Here is a 15,055-nt window from a genome sequence, read left to right as displayed (position 1 = left end):
CAGACCAGGCGAGTATATCACTAGGTGGCGACCAGAACAGCCATCCACAGAGGGCCATGGTGATGGAGTGGTCTGATGACGACAAAAATACAGCTCCCCCTCCCCCCAGCGTGCAAACAACTTCACACAGAACACGCGTGGAGGAGCAACCAAGGGGAAGCGAAGAAGTCCCCGAGCAGCAGGTGACGACAATCCCTGAGCAGCAGGCGACGGGAGTCCCTGAGCATCAAACAAAGCAAAACCCGGTGGTACAGGTGGAGCAAACACCGGAACAACAGGTGGAGCATAGGCCAACTATAGAGGAGGACAGACCTCCACCCGATAACACGGAGGTCGACCCCACAGCCGCACCTGGGGGCTCGAATAGGCCTCGCCAATTCAAAAAAGCACACTGGCAGACCAAACGGTAAGTAACCTCGCATTGTTATTGTTTTGCTATTTGATCTCTGTTTTTTGGGTGATTGACCAAATGTTCGGATGCAGCGCAAAACACATGGAGGATCCAAAGTCATCCGCCTAGACTGATAAGCAGTCTCAAGCTGATCTCGAGGCAGAGGTAGCGCCTGCCACCCCCATGTCATGTTCCCCTAGTGCTCAGGGATTGGCGGAACAAACAACAACCACTGCAGGTGGAGCTGGAGATGGTGAGGGACCAGCATCAGTAGAGGCTGGCTCGACAACGATGCCCAAAGCAATGTTGGGTTGCCCCTCAGGAGCTGAAACTATAGTGGCCAGCGAGGCGGCAGAGTCTGGGTCAGTGAGACCAGGGGTGCCCGAGGAGCTAACGGTGTCCTGAAAGGGTCACATGTCATGCTCAGACCCACTGTCTGACCACGGAGCCCCCCTGCGGTGAGCCCTACTGCAGCGGAAGAGGAGGACGAGGTCGAGGAGATCATTCGTGATGAGCCTCGAACCCAATCCATCTGAATCCTACGCAAGCGTGGTGACAAAGTGGTAGTTGTAGAGGAAGAGAACACCCCTAGAGAAATGAAGAGGCTGAAATCCACCCTCAGCGGAGTAGTAAAACAAATCGAGGTTGATACTGAATCCTGATAATTCTTCATTGTCATTGTTTGTTTCCTTCTATCATTGTCATTATGCATTTCTAGGGGATCACTCGAACTGCCAAGCACCATTACCAGTTGATTAAGAGGATGGAGCCCCTCTCCAAGGAGAACAAAAAACTCAAGGAGGCGATGAACCTTTCGGAGAAGAATATTCAAAGGGCCCAGCGTGAGCGAGACCTTGCGGAGTCCAACATGCGGGACCTAGAATACCAGAAGGGGGCCCTGTCTGGACAACTGGCGACTGCGAAAGAACAACTTCGGAGCAAGTCCGAGCAGCTGATCACTGCCTCTACACAACTGAAAGATGCTTCCGAGCAATTGGAAAAGCTGCAAAAAGTCTATGAGGAGAAAAAAGGTACGTTCGATCCACAAAAATGCCTCACATAGTCGGATACGATTACCTTTGTTGATGAATGATGTACTTGTAGAACAAGACATGGAGCTCGGTCAGCTGCGCCAGGCCCTCGAACAACTCCAGGAGGAGAAAGCGAAGGAGACAGAGCGAGCGAACAAACTGACCGAGGAGCTGGACGGTGAGTACCCCATGATCGGGTTTTCTGCTGAGGTTAATGTCTTCCCTGATGTAACTTCAAAATGCATGCAGACTACCGTCGGAGGGTCAAGGCACAATTCGATGTGTTGGAGCAAGACGCCCGTACCTAGAGGAACAAATTTGATGCCGTAGTTGTTGGAATCAGACCAGTGCTCGACTGCATCGAACCAAAAACTACTCCTCATCCCGACGGCAGGCCACCTTGCCCGGATATTATCATCGAAAGATGCAAGATGGCGTGGGAAAGCTTTAAAAGCTTCAACCGTGACGCCGTTGTTACTGTCGCTACCCACACCCTTGCTGTTGTCCGATCCCACTATCCAGACACTGACCTAGAGGCGATAGGGGGCGGGTACGCCGAAGGGCTAAGCGAAGCAGAGACCCAGCGGCTTGAAGACGAGGTGGAGGACGCGGCAAAAAAGTTGGCCGGCGATATATACCTGTTCGGAGAGAATGATGGTAGTGGCGAAGCATAATGATCTGCTCAGTGGACATCATTCGTAATATCTTGACAGTATGGTTAGAAAGCGCGAAAGCGCAAGAAACAAACACTTATCAAATATTTGTCATTAGGTGCTTGTATATGCAATATATGCAGTTTGCTTATAATTCGGCGAAATAATCTTTGAAGTTTCAAACCGTACGCGGTTATGCGTAGTTCAAGTAACATCCGACCAGTGGGTCTGCTGCTGGTCCCTATGGCCTTGGCCAGCCCATAGTCCATAACGTCGAGCGCGGAGCCCGTGCACATGTAGGAGTAACGGACATGACCTAGGAACCGCAGCCAACCACCCATGACGTAGAGTGCAGAGCCCGTGGCACGTGTAGGGAGAAGTCGAAGACTGGGTCTTCTCCGAAGAGAACAAACAAAAAATGTTACTCTCCGATCAAAGAACGTTTTCGCTATATGGAAAACATGCTCTGTGATTTGGAAAATTCGAGTCTGGTGATTTGGAAAAAAAACGTGGTCGGTGTTTAGGAGAAATCATGTTTGGCGTTTTGGAGAAAATCGTGTTCGTCATTTTGGAGAAATCATGTTCGGCGTTTTGGAGAAATCGTGTTCGGAGTTTTGGAGAAATCGTGTTCGGCGTTTAGGAGAAATGGTTCGGCGATTTGGAGAAATCGTGTTCGGCGTTTTGGAGAAATCGTGTTCGGCGTTTTGGAGAAATCATGTTCAGCGTTTTGGAGAAATCATTCAGCGATTTGGAGAAATCGTTCGGCGATTTGGAGAAATCGTTTGGTGATTTTTGGAGAGATCCGTTCGGTGACTTTGGAGATCATTATGGAGTATCGTAATGGTTCGACGACCGTACGTGGAGATCGAAAGTTAAAGGGGGAAAATAGAGACAAATTATGGAGACTGAAACTTTATTTATCATAAAATGGAGAGTACATATCTAGAGCGTTTCAATGGTAGAAACATATAAGGTGCTCAATGAGCCATGAGTTTAGAACATCAATCCCATCTAAGTCACATAAGCGATAAGATCCTGGTCGAATGACCTCTTTGACGATGTAGGGCCCTTCCCAAGGGGAAGAAAGCTTGTGCAACCCTTCGGTCTTTTGTTTTCTACGGAGAACGAGGTCACCGACGGTGAATGAACGACCTTTTTCGTTGCGGTTATAGTACCTTCGCAGATCTTCTAGATACTTGGTTGTGCGGACACAGGTGATTAGGCGTTCTTCCTCGGCCCGGTCAATGTCCTCTGTCCGAACAGCCGCGGCCTACTCTTCAACATAATTTTCCACCCTAGGTGCCCAAAAGGCAACATCTGCTGGTAGTATGGCCTTTAAGCCGTAGACCAAAAAATATAGAGACACACCGGTACTGCGACTAGCTTGAGTGCACAGTCCCCAGACCACAGCCGGTAGTTCTTTGAGCCATCTGCCCGGATGCTTTTCTTCTTTCTGATATAGCCTCTTTTTGAGGACATCAAGGATCATACCATTAGCCCACTCAACCTGGCCATCAGCTCGAGGATGAGCAACGGAAACGTACTTAACGGAGATGCACCGGCCTTCACAGAAATCCCAAAAATGATGGCCGGTAAACGTGGTTCCAAGGTCGGTGATAATGCTGTTCGGGAGACCGAACCTGTGTATGATATCTTCAAAGAGGTCGACTGCTTTCTTTGTAGTAGCTGAAACAAGCAGTTTGTACTCGATCCACTTAGAGAACTTATCAATGGCGACGTATACATACCTGAAACCTCCTGGCGCTGGCTTGAAGGGCCCAATCATGTTTAGTCCCCAGCATGCGAAAGGCCAAGAAGCTGGGATGGTCTGCAATTGCTGTGCCGGTACGTGTATTTGCTTGGCGAAGAACTGACATCCTTCACAGCGCCGGATGAGGTCTTCTATGTCAGAGATGGCCATGGGCCAGTAGAAGCTAGCTCGAAAAACTTTGCCGACCAGGTTTCTTGAGGCTGCGTGATTGCCACAAGAACCAGAATGAATTTCATGAAGCAGCTTCACTCCTTTGTCTTGAGGGACGCACTTTTGCAATATCCCTTCCTTTGCACTCTTCCTCATCAAGTTACCATCTACCAACACGTAGTGCTTACTTCGGTGGATTAGTCATTTGGTGTCGGTCTTGTCGGTGGGTACTTCAGAGTTGGTGAGGTACTTGATAAATTGCTCCCTCCAATCGGCGACCAGCGAAGGCACTGCAAGTACCAATTGCTCAGCTGGGGGAACCTCCTCAACTTCCTTTTCTTCTTTAATGGATGGCACCAAGAGATCTTGCATGAAGACCCCCGGTGGAACCACAGCGCGAGACGAACCTATTTTTGAAAGCTGGTCGGCTGGTTGATTTTGATCTCGTACCACGTGGTGGTACTCAATACCGTAGAACTTCTCTTTAAGCTTCCTGATTTCAGCGTAGTATGTGTCCATCTTCTCACTGGAACAGGACCAGTCTTTGTTGAGCTGGTTGATAACCAACGCGAAGTCCCCGTACACCATGAGGCGTTTGATGCCGAGCGCGATGGCTATACGAAGACCATGGAGACATGCTTCATATTCCACGGCGTTGTTGGAGGTCGGGAAGTGTATTTGAAGAACGTAATGTAGCTTATCCTTGGTCAGCGTAATGAATAGAATGCCCGCACCAGCACCGTTGATGTTAAGGGCGCTGTCAAAGTACATCACCCAGTGCTCGGGGCCAGCGGCGGTGATGGGCTCTTAGATCTCGGTCCATTCAGCAACAAAGTCAGTGAGCGCCTGTGACTTAATGGTAGGTCTGCTTCTAAATTCAATGGAATAGGTGCTGAGCTCAACAGCCCACTTAATAATGCGGCCATTGGCTTCTTTGTTGCGAAGAATGTTCCCCAGGAGAAACTCAGTGACCACGGCAATCTTGTAGTATTCGAAATAATGTCAGAGCTTGCACGACGTTATTAGAATTGCGTATAACAGCTTTTGTACCTGAGGATAATGGGTTTTTGGCTCATTGAGTACTTCACTGATAAAGTAGACTGGACGTTGCACCCTATAAGCGTGCCCGGCTTCCTCACGTTCGACGACGATAGCTGTACTCACGACGCGAGAAGTGGCGGCGATGTATATGAGCAGAGTCTCATCTGGCCTTGGCGCTGTCATGATTGGCGACTTTATCAAGAACAACTTGAGCTGTTTGAAAGCTGAGTCTGCCTCCTCCAACCAGGAAAAGTGCTCGGAGGCCTTGAGGAGCTTAAAGAAGGGTAACCCTTTTTCGCCAAGGCGTGATATAAAGCGGCTTAAAGCAGCCATGCAACCTATAAGCTTTTGTATATCCTTGACACATGTTGGTCATTTCATATTGGTGATGGTGGAGACCTTGTTAGGATTAGGCTCGATGCCTTGAGCACTGATGATGTAGCCCAGCAGTATACCGGATGGAACTCCAAAGATGCACTTTGAAGGGTTCAGCTTCCATCGGTACTTGTTTAGATTGGCGAAGGTTTCTTCGAGGTCGGCGATAAGGTTGTCGGCAGTCTTGGTTTTGACGACCACGTCATCAATGTATGCTTCGACGTTGCGGCCGATTTGTTGGTCGAGGCACATCTGAATGGCCCTTTGATAGGTAGCCCCAGTGTTCTTGAGTCCAAAGGACATAGTTTTGTAGCAGTATGCTCCAAAAGGTGTAATGAACGACGTCTTTATCTGGTCTTCTTCCTTGAGGGAGATCTGATGATAGCTGGAGTAACAGTTAAGGAAAGAGAGTAGTTTGCAGCCAGCGGTACAGTCTACAACCTCATCTATCCGAGGCAAGCTAAAGGGGTCTTTAGGGCAGTGTTTGTTAAGATCAGTATAATCAACGCACATTCTCCATTCTTTATTCTTTTTTCGAATAAGAATAGGGTTTGCTAACCAATCTGGATGATACACTTCTTTTATAAACCCGGCAGCTAAGAGCCATTTTATTTCTACCCTAATAGCCTCCTTGTCTGGCATGAATCGACGAAGTTTCTGCTTGATCAGTTTGGTGGTTGGCGAGACATTCAAGGAGTGCTCGATCTTCTCCCGTGGTACCCCCAGCATGTCTGCAGGTTTCCAAGCAAACACATTGGCGTTGGCACGTAGGAAGGAGACGAGCGTGCTTTCCTATTTGGGGTCAAGATGAGCCCAAATCTTCATGGTCTTGGAAGTGTCATTGAGGCCAAGGCTGACCTCCTTGATTTCCTTGGACTTGGTGGAGGTGCGGGGAAGCTCAAGCTCTGGAATCTCCATGTCATCGGTGGGTACTGTCCGAGCTTCGGCGACCATGCTAGCCATCTGGATGGAGAGGTCGGTGGCTTTGGCGAGGGCGAGACTCTCTATCTCACGGGCATAGGCAATGGAAAGGTTGGCCTACAGAGCCAGGACTCTGGCAGACGAAGGCATCTTCAACACCAAATATGCGTAGTGCGGTACGGCCATGAATTTGGCTAGAGCTGGCCGGCCAAGTATGGCATGGTAGGCGGTGTCGAAGTCGGCGACGTAGAAGTTGATATGCTCGATGTGATAGTTGCTTGCTGTACCAAACTATACTGGTAGGGTGATCTCTCCAAGTGGCCTAGATGCCCTTCCAGGTACCAAACCCCAGAAGGAGGAGTCCGAGGGTGTGAGATCTGATATCGCGAGGACCAACTCCCTTAGGGCTCCGGCGAAGAGTAGGTTCAAAGCACTGCCACCATCAATAAGGACTTTTTTAGTAGCACCTTCTGGACGATTGCGTCGAGGACGAGGGGGAAACGCCCTGTATATGGTATGTCTGCCCACTGGTCGGCCTTGCTGAAGGTGATGGGGATCTCGGACCATGGACAATAGCTGGGGTCGGCGATAGTTTCTTCTAAAGTGACGGCGAGCACTCGTCGAGCGGCAAGCTTCCGTTCCCTTCGACTCTCAGTGGAGGCGAGGCCCCCGAAGATGGTGGCGACCACCTTATCATGGTCCTGAAAGGTGTTGTTGTTCCTAGGTGGTCGACGACCTCCTGTTCCATTGTTGGCATTGTCATTGAGCCTCTTATCCTGGAACTCCCTGGCTAGACCGATGCAGTCCTTCATCTTGTGTTTGGCGTTCTTGTGAAGAGGGCATGGGCCATCGAGTATCTTTTGGTATTGCTCGTTGTAGTTACGCTTGGCGTGGGGTTGACTAGCGGCAGTGAAGATGTGTTCTGGCCGGCGGCGGCGATTTTGGCCTGGCCTGTGTCCTCCTGTTCGATCACGGCCGCTGTCGTGATGATAGCTGCGGTCATCGTGGCGGTGGTCATTGTGACATCGGTCATCAGGGCAATCATCGTATCTGTGAGGTGGTCGCTGAGTGCCCGCATCCTCATTGAAGCGTACCTCGACTTCCTCTGCATCGACGTACTGGTTGGCGGTGGTTATCATTTCGCCGATATCGGTCGGCGGCTTACGGTTGAATTTGGAGCGAAGCTCGTGATGGTGGAGTCCTCGGATAAAGGTGGTGACGACTTCAGCTTCCGTGATGTTGGGGATAGAGTTCCTCATCTCGAAGAAATGTTGGATGTAGCTGTGAAGGAGCTCGGATGGCTTGTGGTTGATGCGGCTGAGATCATGCTTCATGCCAGGTCGAGTACACGTGGCCATATAGTTGTCGGTGAAGACTTTCTTCAACTCTTCCCACGAGCCGATGGAGTCTGGTGCCAGGCTGGTGAACCAACTCATGGCAGGTGGCGTGAGCATGACGGGGTGATAATTTGCCATAATGCTGGTGTCTCCTTTGGCGGCACGGACGACAGTGGCATAAGCCTGCAGCCACTGAGTTGGGTTCATTCTTCCTTCATAGGGCTCGACCCCGGTGATCTTAAAACCATAGGGCCATCGAAGCGTTCGGAGTGCCCTTGTGAAAGCCGGAGGCCCCTCAGGATTGTCGACACCATAATCTATGGCATTGTGGTCGGAGATAGGCTCAAGGGCTGAGTCTGGGTTGCCATACTCCCTTTTGTAATCCTGGTGACGACGTACTTCGTCTTCATGGTGACCAAAGCGATGGTGCTCGATACGCCGCCGTGCATCTCGAAGGTTGCTAAGATGTACTCTAGCATCCTGTTCGACCTCCTGGTCAAGTTGGCGATGGTGTTCGGCACGATGCCCTCCGGGTCCCCCTTGGAGAGGTAATGACTGGTCGGTGAAATGGCTTTGACTTGGGCGGCGATTGGACCTCGGCGTAGCTGATTGGTGAATCGTGCTCGTTGAGCATGAAGGTCTCTGATCCTCGTGGATCTCATTGACCTTACAGTGAGCCGCTTTAAGCATGGCGGCGATCTTGGCGAGCTCAGGCATTTGAGGGAAACGAGCAAGCTCGTTGGCGGCTACTGCCAAATTGGCGCTTGGAGTCTTGAAGACGTCGTGGCCGTCGACGCGGAGAAATTCTTCATCAAGGTCACGGTAGAGCGGGAGTGGTCTTCCTTGAGAGTCAAGCCGATTATTCCGAGCAGCCTCGGCCCTTGCGATGGCTGCCTCGTTTTCTCGCCGCTGTGCGTGGTTGACGTTTCGGTTCCCTCAAGTAGCACGCTCCTCCTCGGTTTCATCGTTCCGAGGAGGGCTATCGATGCTGACGTTGAAGATCACGCCACCCCAAAAGGGTGGGGGAAGAAACTGATCGGAGAGGGTTTCAGTGAGGGTCTCCATAGAGCCTTGAGACTCGGAGCCCGAAGTTTCTTCCGGGATGGTCTGGAGGTGCGCCCCAGGGCTCCGGCCTAAGTGTAGCATGTTGACAACCGGCGGGAGCTGGACGGTGATCTGGTCGGCGAATCTACCCCTTAGGGTGTGCTGGTAAGCGGCGGCAGTGTTGGAGAATCCAAAAGGTAGGGCCATAGCCCTTGCAGCTTCCTAAGCACCCTTCGATAGATCTGGATCGGAGGGTGGTCGTCGCTGAACCAGAGTGTCCAGTGCCGATTCGGCGATGGAGAGACAATCAGCGAGCTTCAGTCCGACCCGATCGATGGACTCGATCAGATCGTCGTTGTTGATCGAACTCCTCTGGTAGCGAGGAAGTGGATGGCGAGTTGTTGCCGAAAGAGACCTCGGAATCACCTCTGAGATCGGATCTACAGTTGCAGGTGTAGGGGTGGCCGGCGCAGAACCGATCTGCTCTGGCTCGAGGAGCTCTCCGACTCTGTCAGCGTTGATGATCCACGAGATGGATCCGACCGTGAAGATCTGGCCAAGCTGTGGAAGGGATGAAGAGCCTGTGGAAAAAACCATCTTGTTCGACAAGGAAACAGCACGCACAACCCCTACCTAGCACGCCAACTGTCGACAGATTATCGTCGGTAGTCCTCCGAGGGGTATCCCACGAAGGTTGATTGATCGGTAGAGGAGTGCGAGATCAAGAACAAGAAGGCAATAGAAACACACGAGTTATATAGGTTCAGGCCGTTAGTATGACATAATACCTTACTCCTGTGGTCTGTTGGTTTGTATTAGTTATCGTATGATATGCCATAATTTTAGAGGGGGTCCCTACCCGCCTTATATAGTCCGAGAGGCAGGGTTATAAGTCGGTTAGATCTACGAGATAACCAGAAAGTAATAACTGATTACAGGAATCTTGAGATCATACATATCCTAACAGATCTCGTATTATCTTTAGGATATCTTCCTGATGTCTTGCGGAAGGCGCCGAGCAGAGTTGTGTCTCGTAAGGCTTCTTCTTGTGGGCTGGGCCACCCCTAGGGGCACAACCCATGTGGTCTGCCATGGGTATCCAGGGTCGTACCCCCCACAATTAGGTTTCCTTGAAGTACCTACGGATTTGAAGGTGGCAGTTGGACCGGAGTGCGTGCTACTGAAATGACTTTCTTCTGGTTGGGTTTACGCTATAAAAGATTCTGTCTACTTCTTGCTCATTTGCTTAATTTACACATTACCTAAAATTAATTATATATTGGTCACTGTAAATTCTAGAAACTATCAGGAGTACATGGGTTAATTTTTATGATCATATCACTTGGTACGTGCTATCGGGTTTATGCATAGCTTCTAATTTTTCACTGGCCTTGATCTCAGAGGAAAAAATAATTGTTCAGTCTTCTTCCTATCACATCTCGTGGTGGTTCAACCATGTTGTTGCCTATCAGTGGTTGTTTTCAACATTGATTGGCGAATTACAAATGATGATCAAGGAGCATCAGTGCATCACACTGCTGAAGGGAGGTACATATATTATCTGTTTTGGCATTACAGAAGGTGCATAATTAACAATTGCAACTATAAGTTCCTCAGTTGTTTATTTGTTGATTATGATTTTACCATGCGCGTTGTCCTATATATGAACTTTTATTTAACCTTGGTGACTCACATATGTTCTTGCTAAAGCATATGTTTTTGCCATGTGTACATGTAACAATGAGGTGTCCTCGTAACATATTATGTCCATGTTATATTATTATATTACCTGTTTCAAGCAATATGAGTTAGCAACTGTTTCAATGCAGGATGTTATCTATAAGATTTCCCTCATTTTCTTATGTTTATTCTTTTCCTTTAAATATTTGATTGATTGCAGGATATTTCGAAAGGGGCTACAGATGCAGAACCAAGGTGTCAACATCATCTGTATTCAGGTAATATACCATTCAGAAAACATGGGTTAGGTCAATATGATCTTTCAAGCTTATAATATATTTTATATTGGAATTTAGCCAGAAAACAATGTTTTCTTGCGGAGTTTATCTATGGTTCTAGGAAAAGTAGTCAATGCCTATCTACAAATACTTCATTGTCCATTATAGTTCTCCAGTATCAATGAATTGTACATTAACATCCAATGTCATGGCAATTGTTAAGCATAAAAGAATTCCATAGTTACATAGAAACATAGTATGATGTGTACGCTCCAAATGATAATGTCGTGGTGTTGGTTTGAATTATGAACCTCAATATCTAGAGACTATTTTCCCTAAATGAACATTGGGTATGTGCTGATAATCTCATGTGTGTTCATGTGTTTATTGGTGTCTTTACCTCTGCCCATTGCAACAAGTAATTACAGATGCATAAACTCTTTCTCTTATTTTTATTTAGGCACCTCCACCTCAAATCGACGTTGAGCAAACCCTGAAAAAGCATTTTTGCTCTGAGTAAGTTACTTTTGCAGATAATACCGAGACAACGCATTATTATTTAAACTGAAACACACTCAGTTTTTTCCCCTTCTTCGTTTTGCACTCAGATTCAGATCGTGTAGCCAGGCCACCAATAGACACAAGAGCTACTTGTAGGAAGCTATTTCATGAAAAAAGGACGCTAGCCTGGCACACTGTCGCTACATACTTGGTCAGTTCACAGGGTGTTTTAGTGCTACCTTTGTGAGGTTTCAATGGTTCATGAGGATTCATTATTGTCATCCATTTTACAGTGCCTCTTCGAACAACAGACATTTCCTCGACTGAACGTTGTTTGGGTAAGACCATTATTCACAAGCTATGTTTGTGTTCCTAACATTAGGTCTGCGACTTACACACATTCTTTATTTAGATACCTCCTTATATGTCTGCTCTATCGTTTTATAGCACATTTGTTCAGAAAGACACTCCCTATTTTTCTCCGCCCTATACCTACAGAGATCAAGCAATTCATATTGCCTGCTGTTGTGCTGCACATGCCGAATCAAAGGGAACAATGAACTCTACCGTCTCAAATAAATTTTATATTCTTCGTTGTACTATAGTCATCCTACCTTACATTGTCTACCTATTTCCATGGTTGCACTTGTTGTTTCAAACTGATTTGCAACAGCCATATTATAGACATGTTTAAAAGTATTAATTATCTACATGCTTTGCAAGTATTCTCTTAATTGGATAGATAAATCATTCCTCAACTGAATTGATGCTGAATTTACATAAACTGCTCTCCAAAGTTGCTGCTGAATTTATTTAGTTCATCCTTAAAATTCCCAAAGGAAACAGATTAATGTGTTCCAAAGTCTACTGTTGCCACCCTCTCTCTCCGCTTGCATTCTCGGCGTTTCACGGTACATGGTAAGAGTCAAACAGATTGGAAATTTTATCCTATGTGAACTATCTGATTACCTGCTTTTTCTTGGCACAAATAACTAGATCCAGACCCTTGTGTGCTCAAACTATACATGCTACATGTTCTTTTTTTTGTGACTGCGATACAAGCTAAGCATACTTCAATACTATACATGCTAAGTATTGAAGTATAAAAAAATTAGGTGACCAATTTGGAGATCTTGTTATGATTCAGTTATGATATTCTGTTTTGTTCCAATTTCCCTGTTCTTACCATGAATTAGGTGTGGTTCTAATTTGGGTGCATACAATTGTGTCCTATTTTCACTGAGCTGTGGGCTGGGTATAGGGATTCTAAATTTTTCTAGATCTTTTCTGAATATTTTCTTGTTTTGCAGCTCATCGAAAGACTACAATGAGTCGACTGCGACTATGATAGAGATGGCTTGCCATGGCCCATCGCTTGTCACTACCGTCTCCACCAGCATGGTCTGCTAACCAACACCTTAAAGTCGGTGCCATTCCTTTCTTGCATCTCCTGTTCCTTTATCTACGCCTATTTTCAGTTCTTTCTATACATGAATACTTTAATATTGCTCAGAGTTCCCTAGATACCCACCTTATAAAGGAAGAAATGCTTCTCAAAATCTCATTCCATCCTTTGTTTTAGTGCGTGGTTATCTCACACTTTCTTATATAGATTTATACTACTAATTCTTATGGGAAAATGGTTTTACATTGTGGCCTCACTATTCTCTATTTTGATGCAGGTTCATGGGCAATGCTCTTTTAATTCCAGTAGCTGAGGTATGCACCAGTTTAAGCTTTACCTTTGATAATTTACCTGTGTCAATTAATATATACACCTTCCTCCTATTTCTCTTCTGCTAAACAGCATGTGGGTTGTCACAACACCATCATCCTTTTAAGTGGTTGGTGCTCATGTTGGATACTTGATAAAGGGCGTACTTAGTGCAGAGAGCTCCCGCTCTACGCGGGGTCTGGGGAAGGGTGTTAGTGGCAAGCCTTACCCTCGCATGTGCAATGCAAGGAGACCGCGACTCGAACCCGAGACCTTCCAGTCACAGGTGGTAAGACTCTACCGCTTGCACCAGGCCCGCCCTTCTCATGCTGGATACGTGATACCCAAACAATTTTAAAATCAACTTTTGAGTTATAAATCTTCAGTTCCTACTATCTATTTTGCATATGAAAACACACAGCACAGCTCATACCTGCCAGTATTCCCTGTGAACTATAGTGTCTTCATAGGCCATTGAAATTTGTTGTCGCACAAAAAACGTTTTTGGTGGCTCAACATAATAGTCCTTCCAATATTATATCACAAAAATTCTTTTGAGGACTATTACAGCGTGATTAACCTCATATAATTTCTAGAAATATCTAAACTGATAGGGTGACACCATTCTGTTTGATTTTTCTATTTTGATTAGCTACGAGATTGGATGGACTAACTGCTTGTGTTTTAGAGTTCTGTTGCCATCAGTCTAGGTGTAATCTGCATACTTATTGTAGGTATCTCTAATGAGGAAAAAAAAAGGATCGGCTCCCAGTCCACAAACTGATTGTAGCTGCGGATTGAAGCTTTTTGTTTTTATTAGGATATGTATATATCCAGATCAATTAGCGATTGATTGGTGTTTCCCTAGATAGGCTAGCTGCCATGTATAGCCTAGGATAGTTTCCTTGTATAGGAAATAGCTTCCCATGTATGTAACTTTCATGTATGCCTATTGGCTATATATATGAAAGGCTCTCCACCCACATTGGGGTGTGTGGTGATTCTCTACCTTCTACATGGTATCAGGACTTTAGATCCTCCTTCTCCCTCCTTCCCACCGCACAGCCCCCCCTGCTGCGTTGCTCCCCCCTCCTAGGTCGCCCATGTCGACCTCCTCTGTCACCAGCTCCACCACACCCTCCAGCACCTCGGCTGCTATGGGCTCCATCCCTGCCCTAGCCATCTTCGTCGCCCCCTACGCGACGATCAATGTCAAGAACCACATCCCAGTGACCCTGGAACTGACGAAGCCCAACTTCAACCAATGGGAGCCGTTTTTCACCTCTCTCTGCGGGAAATTCGGTCTCCTTCCGTACATCGACGGCACGGCGGAGGCTAGCCCCACTGACCCTACTTGGGCCATTGCCGATGCCTATGTCCGTAGCTGGCTCCTCGGCTCTGCCAGGACGGATGTCATCGGCCTTGCTGTGGCACCGAATCAGACTACGTGTGAGCTCTAGGTTGCCATCAAGCGCCTCTTTGAGGCCAACAAGGCTCCGTGCACCATCTTCCTGGGTCACGAGTTCCACTCCATGACCCAGGGTGATTCCTCCATCAATGACTACGCCCAGCGGATGAAGGCCACAGCCGATGCTCTACGCGATGTTGGTCGCACCATCACCGACTCGGAGCTCATCCTCAACTTCCTCTGTGGCCTCAATCCCCGCTTTGCCAGCACCACCGACAACATCACCGATTCCCACCCGCTGCCGGATTTCACCACCACCCGTGAGAAGCTCGTGTTGAAGGAGCTCTGCCTCTCCAATGAGGGCTCCGTCGCTGCCCAGACGGCGTTCCATGCCTCATGCAGCATAGGCTGCCGCATCACCTCTGGCAACACGGGCAGTGGCTACACCGTCGGTCGCCAGGGCAGCCACAACAGCGGCTCTGGCAGTGACTACGGCGGCGGCGACCAGGGCAACGGCGGCGGTCGCTAGAAGAAGAAGGGCAGGGGCGGCTCCAATTCTGGGGGCGGGCAGAAGTCCTCTGCTCCGCCAGCGGGCCCTTGGTACTGCTACGCTCCCTGGACAGGCCGAGCGCAACAGCAGCCTTGGACGGGCGGGGCGCAGCAGCAGCCCTGGTGTCCGCTGATGCCGAACCTAGCCTGGCGTGGCCTTGGGGTCCTCGATGCCTTTCCTTCAGCCCAGGCACACACGGCGTTCGCCCCT

At 48.1% G+C, this 15,055-nt stretch overlaps 2 protein-coding genes and 1 long non-coding RNA gene across 3 annotated transcripts; all 3 read left to right on the top strand.

Moving 5' to 3' along the window:
• Positions 1–56: 56 nt before the first annotated feature.
• On the top strand, positions 57–1,730 carry LOC136495843 (uncharacterized). The gene is made up of 4 exons (XM_066491657.1): positions 57–254; positions 1,110–1,422; positions 1,496–1,600; positions 1,672–1,730. The coding sequence occupies exons 1-4, from the start codon at positions 57–59 to the stop codon at positions 1,728–1,730; spliced, it is 675 nt and encodes a 224-aa protein (XP_066347754.1).
• An 8,390-nt stretch (positions 1,731–10,120) lies between these two features.
• LOC136498201 (uncharacterized) lies at positions 10,121–11,495 on the top strand. Its single transcript, XR_010769536.1, has 3 exons — positions 10,121–10,262; positions 10,615–10,672; positions 11,467–11,495. It is a non-coding gene; the product is annotated as an uncharacterized lncRNA (long non-coding RNA).
• A 2,495-nt stretch (positions 11,496–13,990) lies between these two features.
• On the top strand, positions 13,991–14,824 carry LOC136495842 (uncharacterized). The gene is made up of 2 exons (XM_066491656.1): positions 13,991–14,263; positions 14,348–14,824. Exons 1-2 carry the CDS (start codon positions 13,991–13,993, stop codon positions 14,822–14,824), a joined length of 750 nt encoding a protein of 249 aa, XP_066347753.1.
• Positions 14,825–15,055: the final 231 nt, after the last annotated feature.

The sequence above is a fragment of the Miscanthus floridulus genome, chromosome 12, assembly GCF_019320115.1.
Source record: "Miscanthus floridulus cultivar M001 chromosome 12, ASM1932011v1, whole genome shotgun sequence".
Classification (NCBI taxonomy): Eukaryota; Viridiplantae; Streptophyta; class Magnoliopsida; order Poales; family Poaceae; genus Miscanthus; species Miscanthus floridulus.
This window is presented reverse-complemented; position numbering and strand designations above follow the sequence as displayed.

Coding starts and splice junctions, on each gene's coding strand:
- LOC136495843 (XM_066491657.1), top strand. CDS start 57: ATGGTGATGGAGTGGTCTGATGACGACAAAAATACAGCTCCCCCTCCC. Junction 255..1,109: donor AGCAAAACCCGGTGGTACAG/GTGGAGCAAACA, acceptor ATGCATTTCTAG/GGGATCACTCGAACTGCCAA. Junction 1,601..1,671: donor ACTGACCGAGGAGCTGGACG/GTGAGTACCCCA, acceptor AAATGCATGCAG/ACTACCGTCGGAGGGTCAAG.
- LOC136495842 (XM_066491656.1), top strand. CDS start 13,991: ATGTCGACCTCCTCTGTCACCAGCTCCACCACACCCTCCAGCACCTCG. Junction 14,264..14,347: donor GGGCCATTGCCGATGCCTAT/GTCCGTAGCTGG, acceptor TGTGAGCTCTAG/GTTGCCATCAAGCGCCTCTT.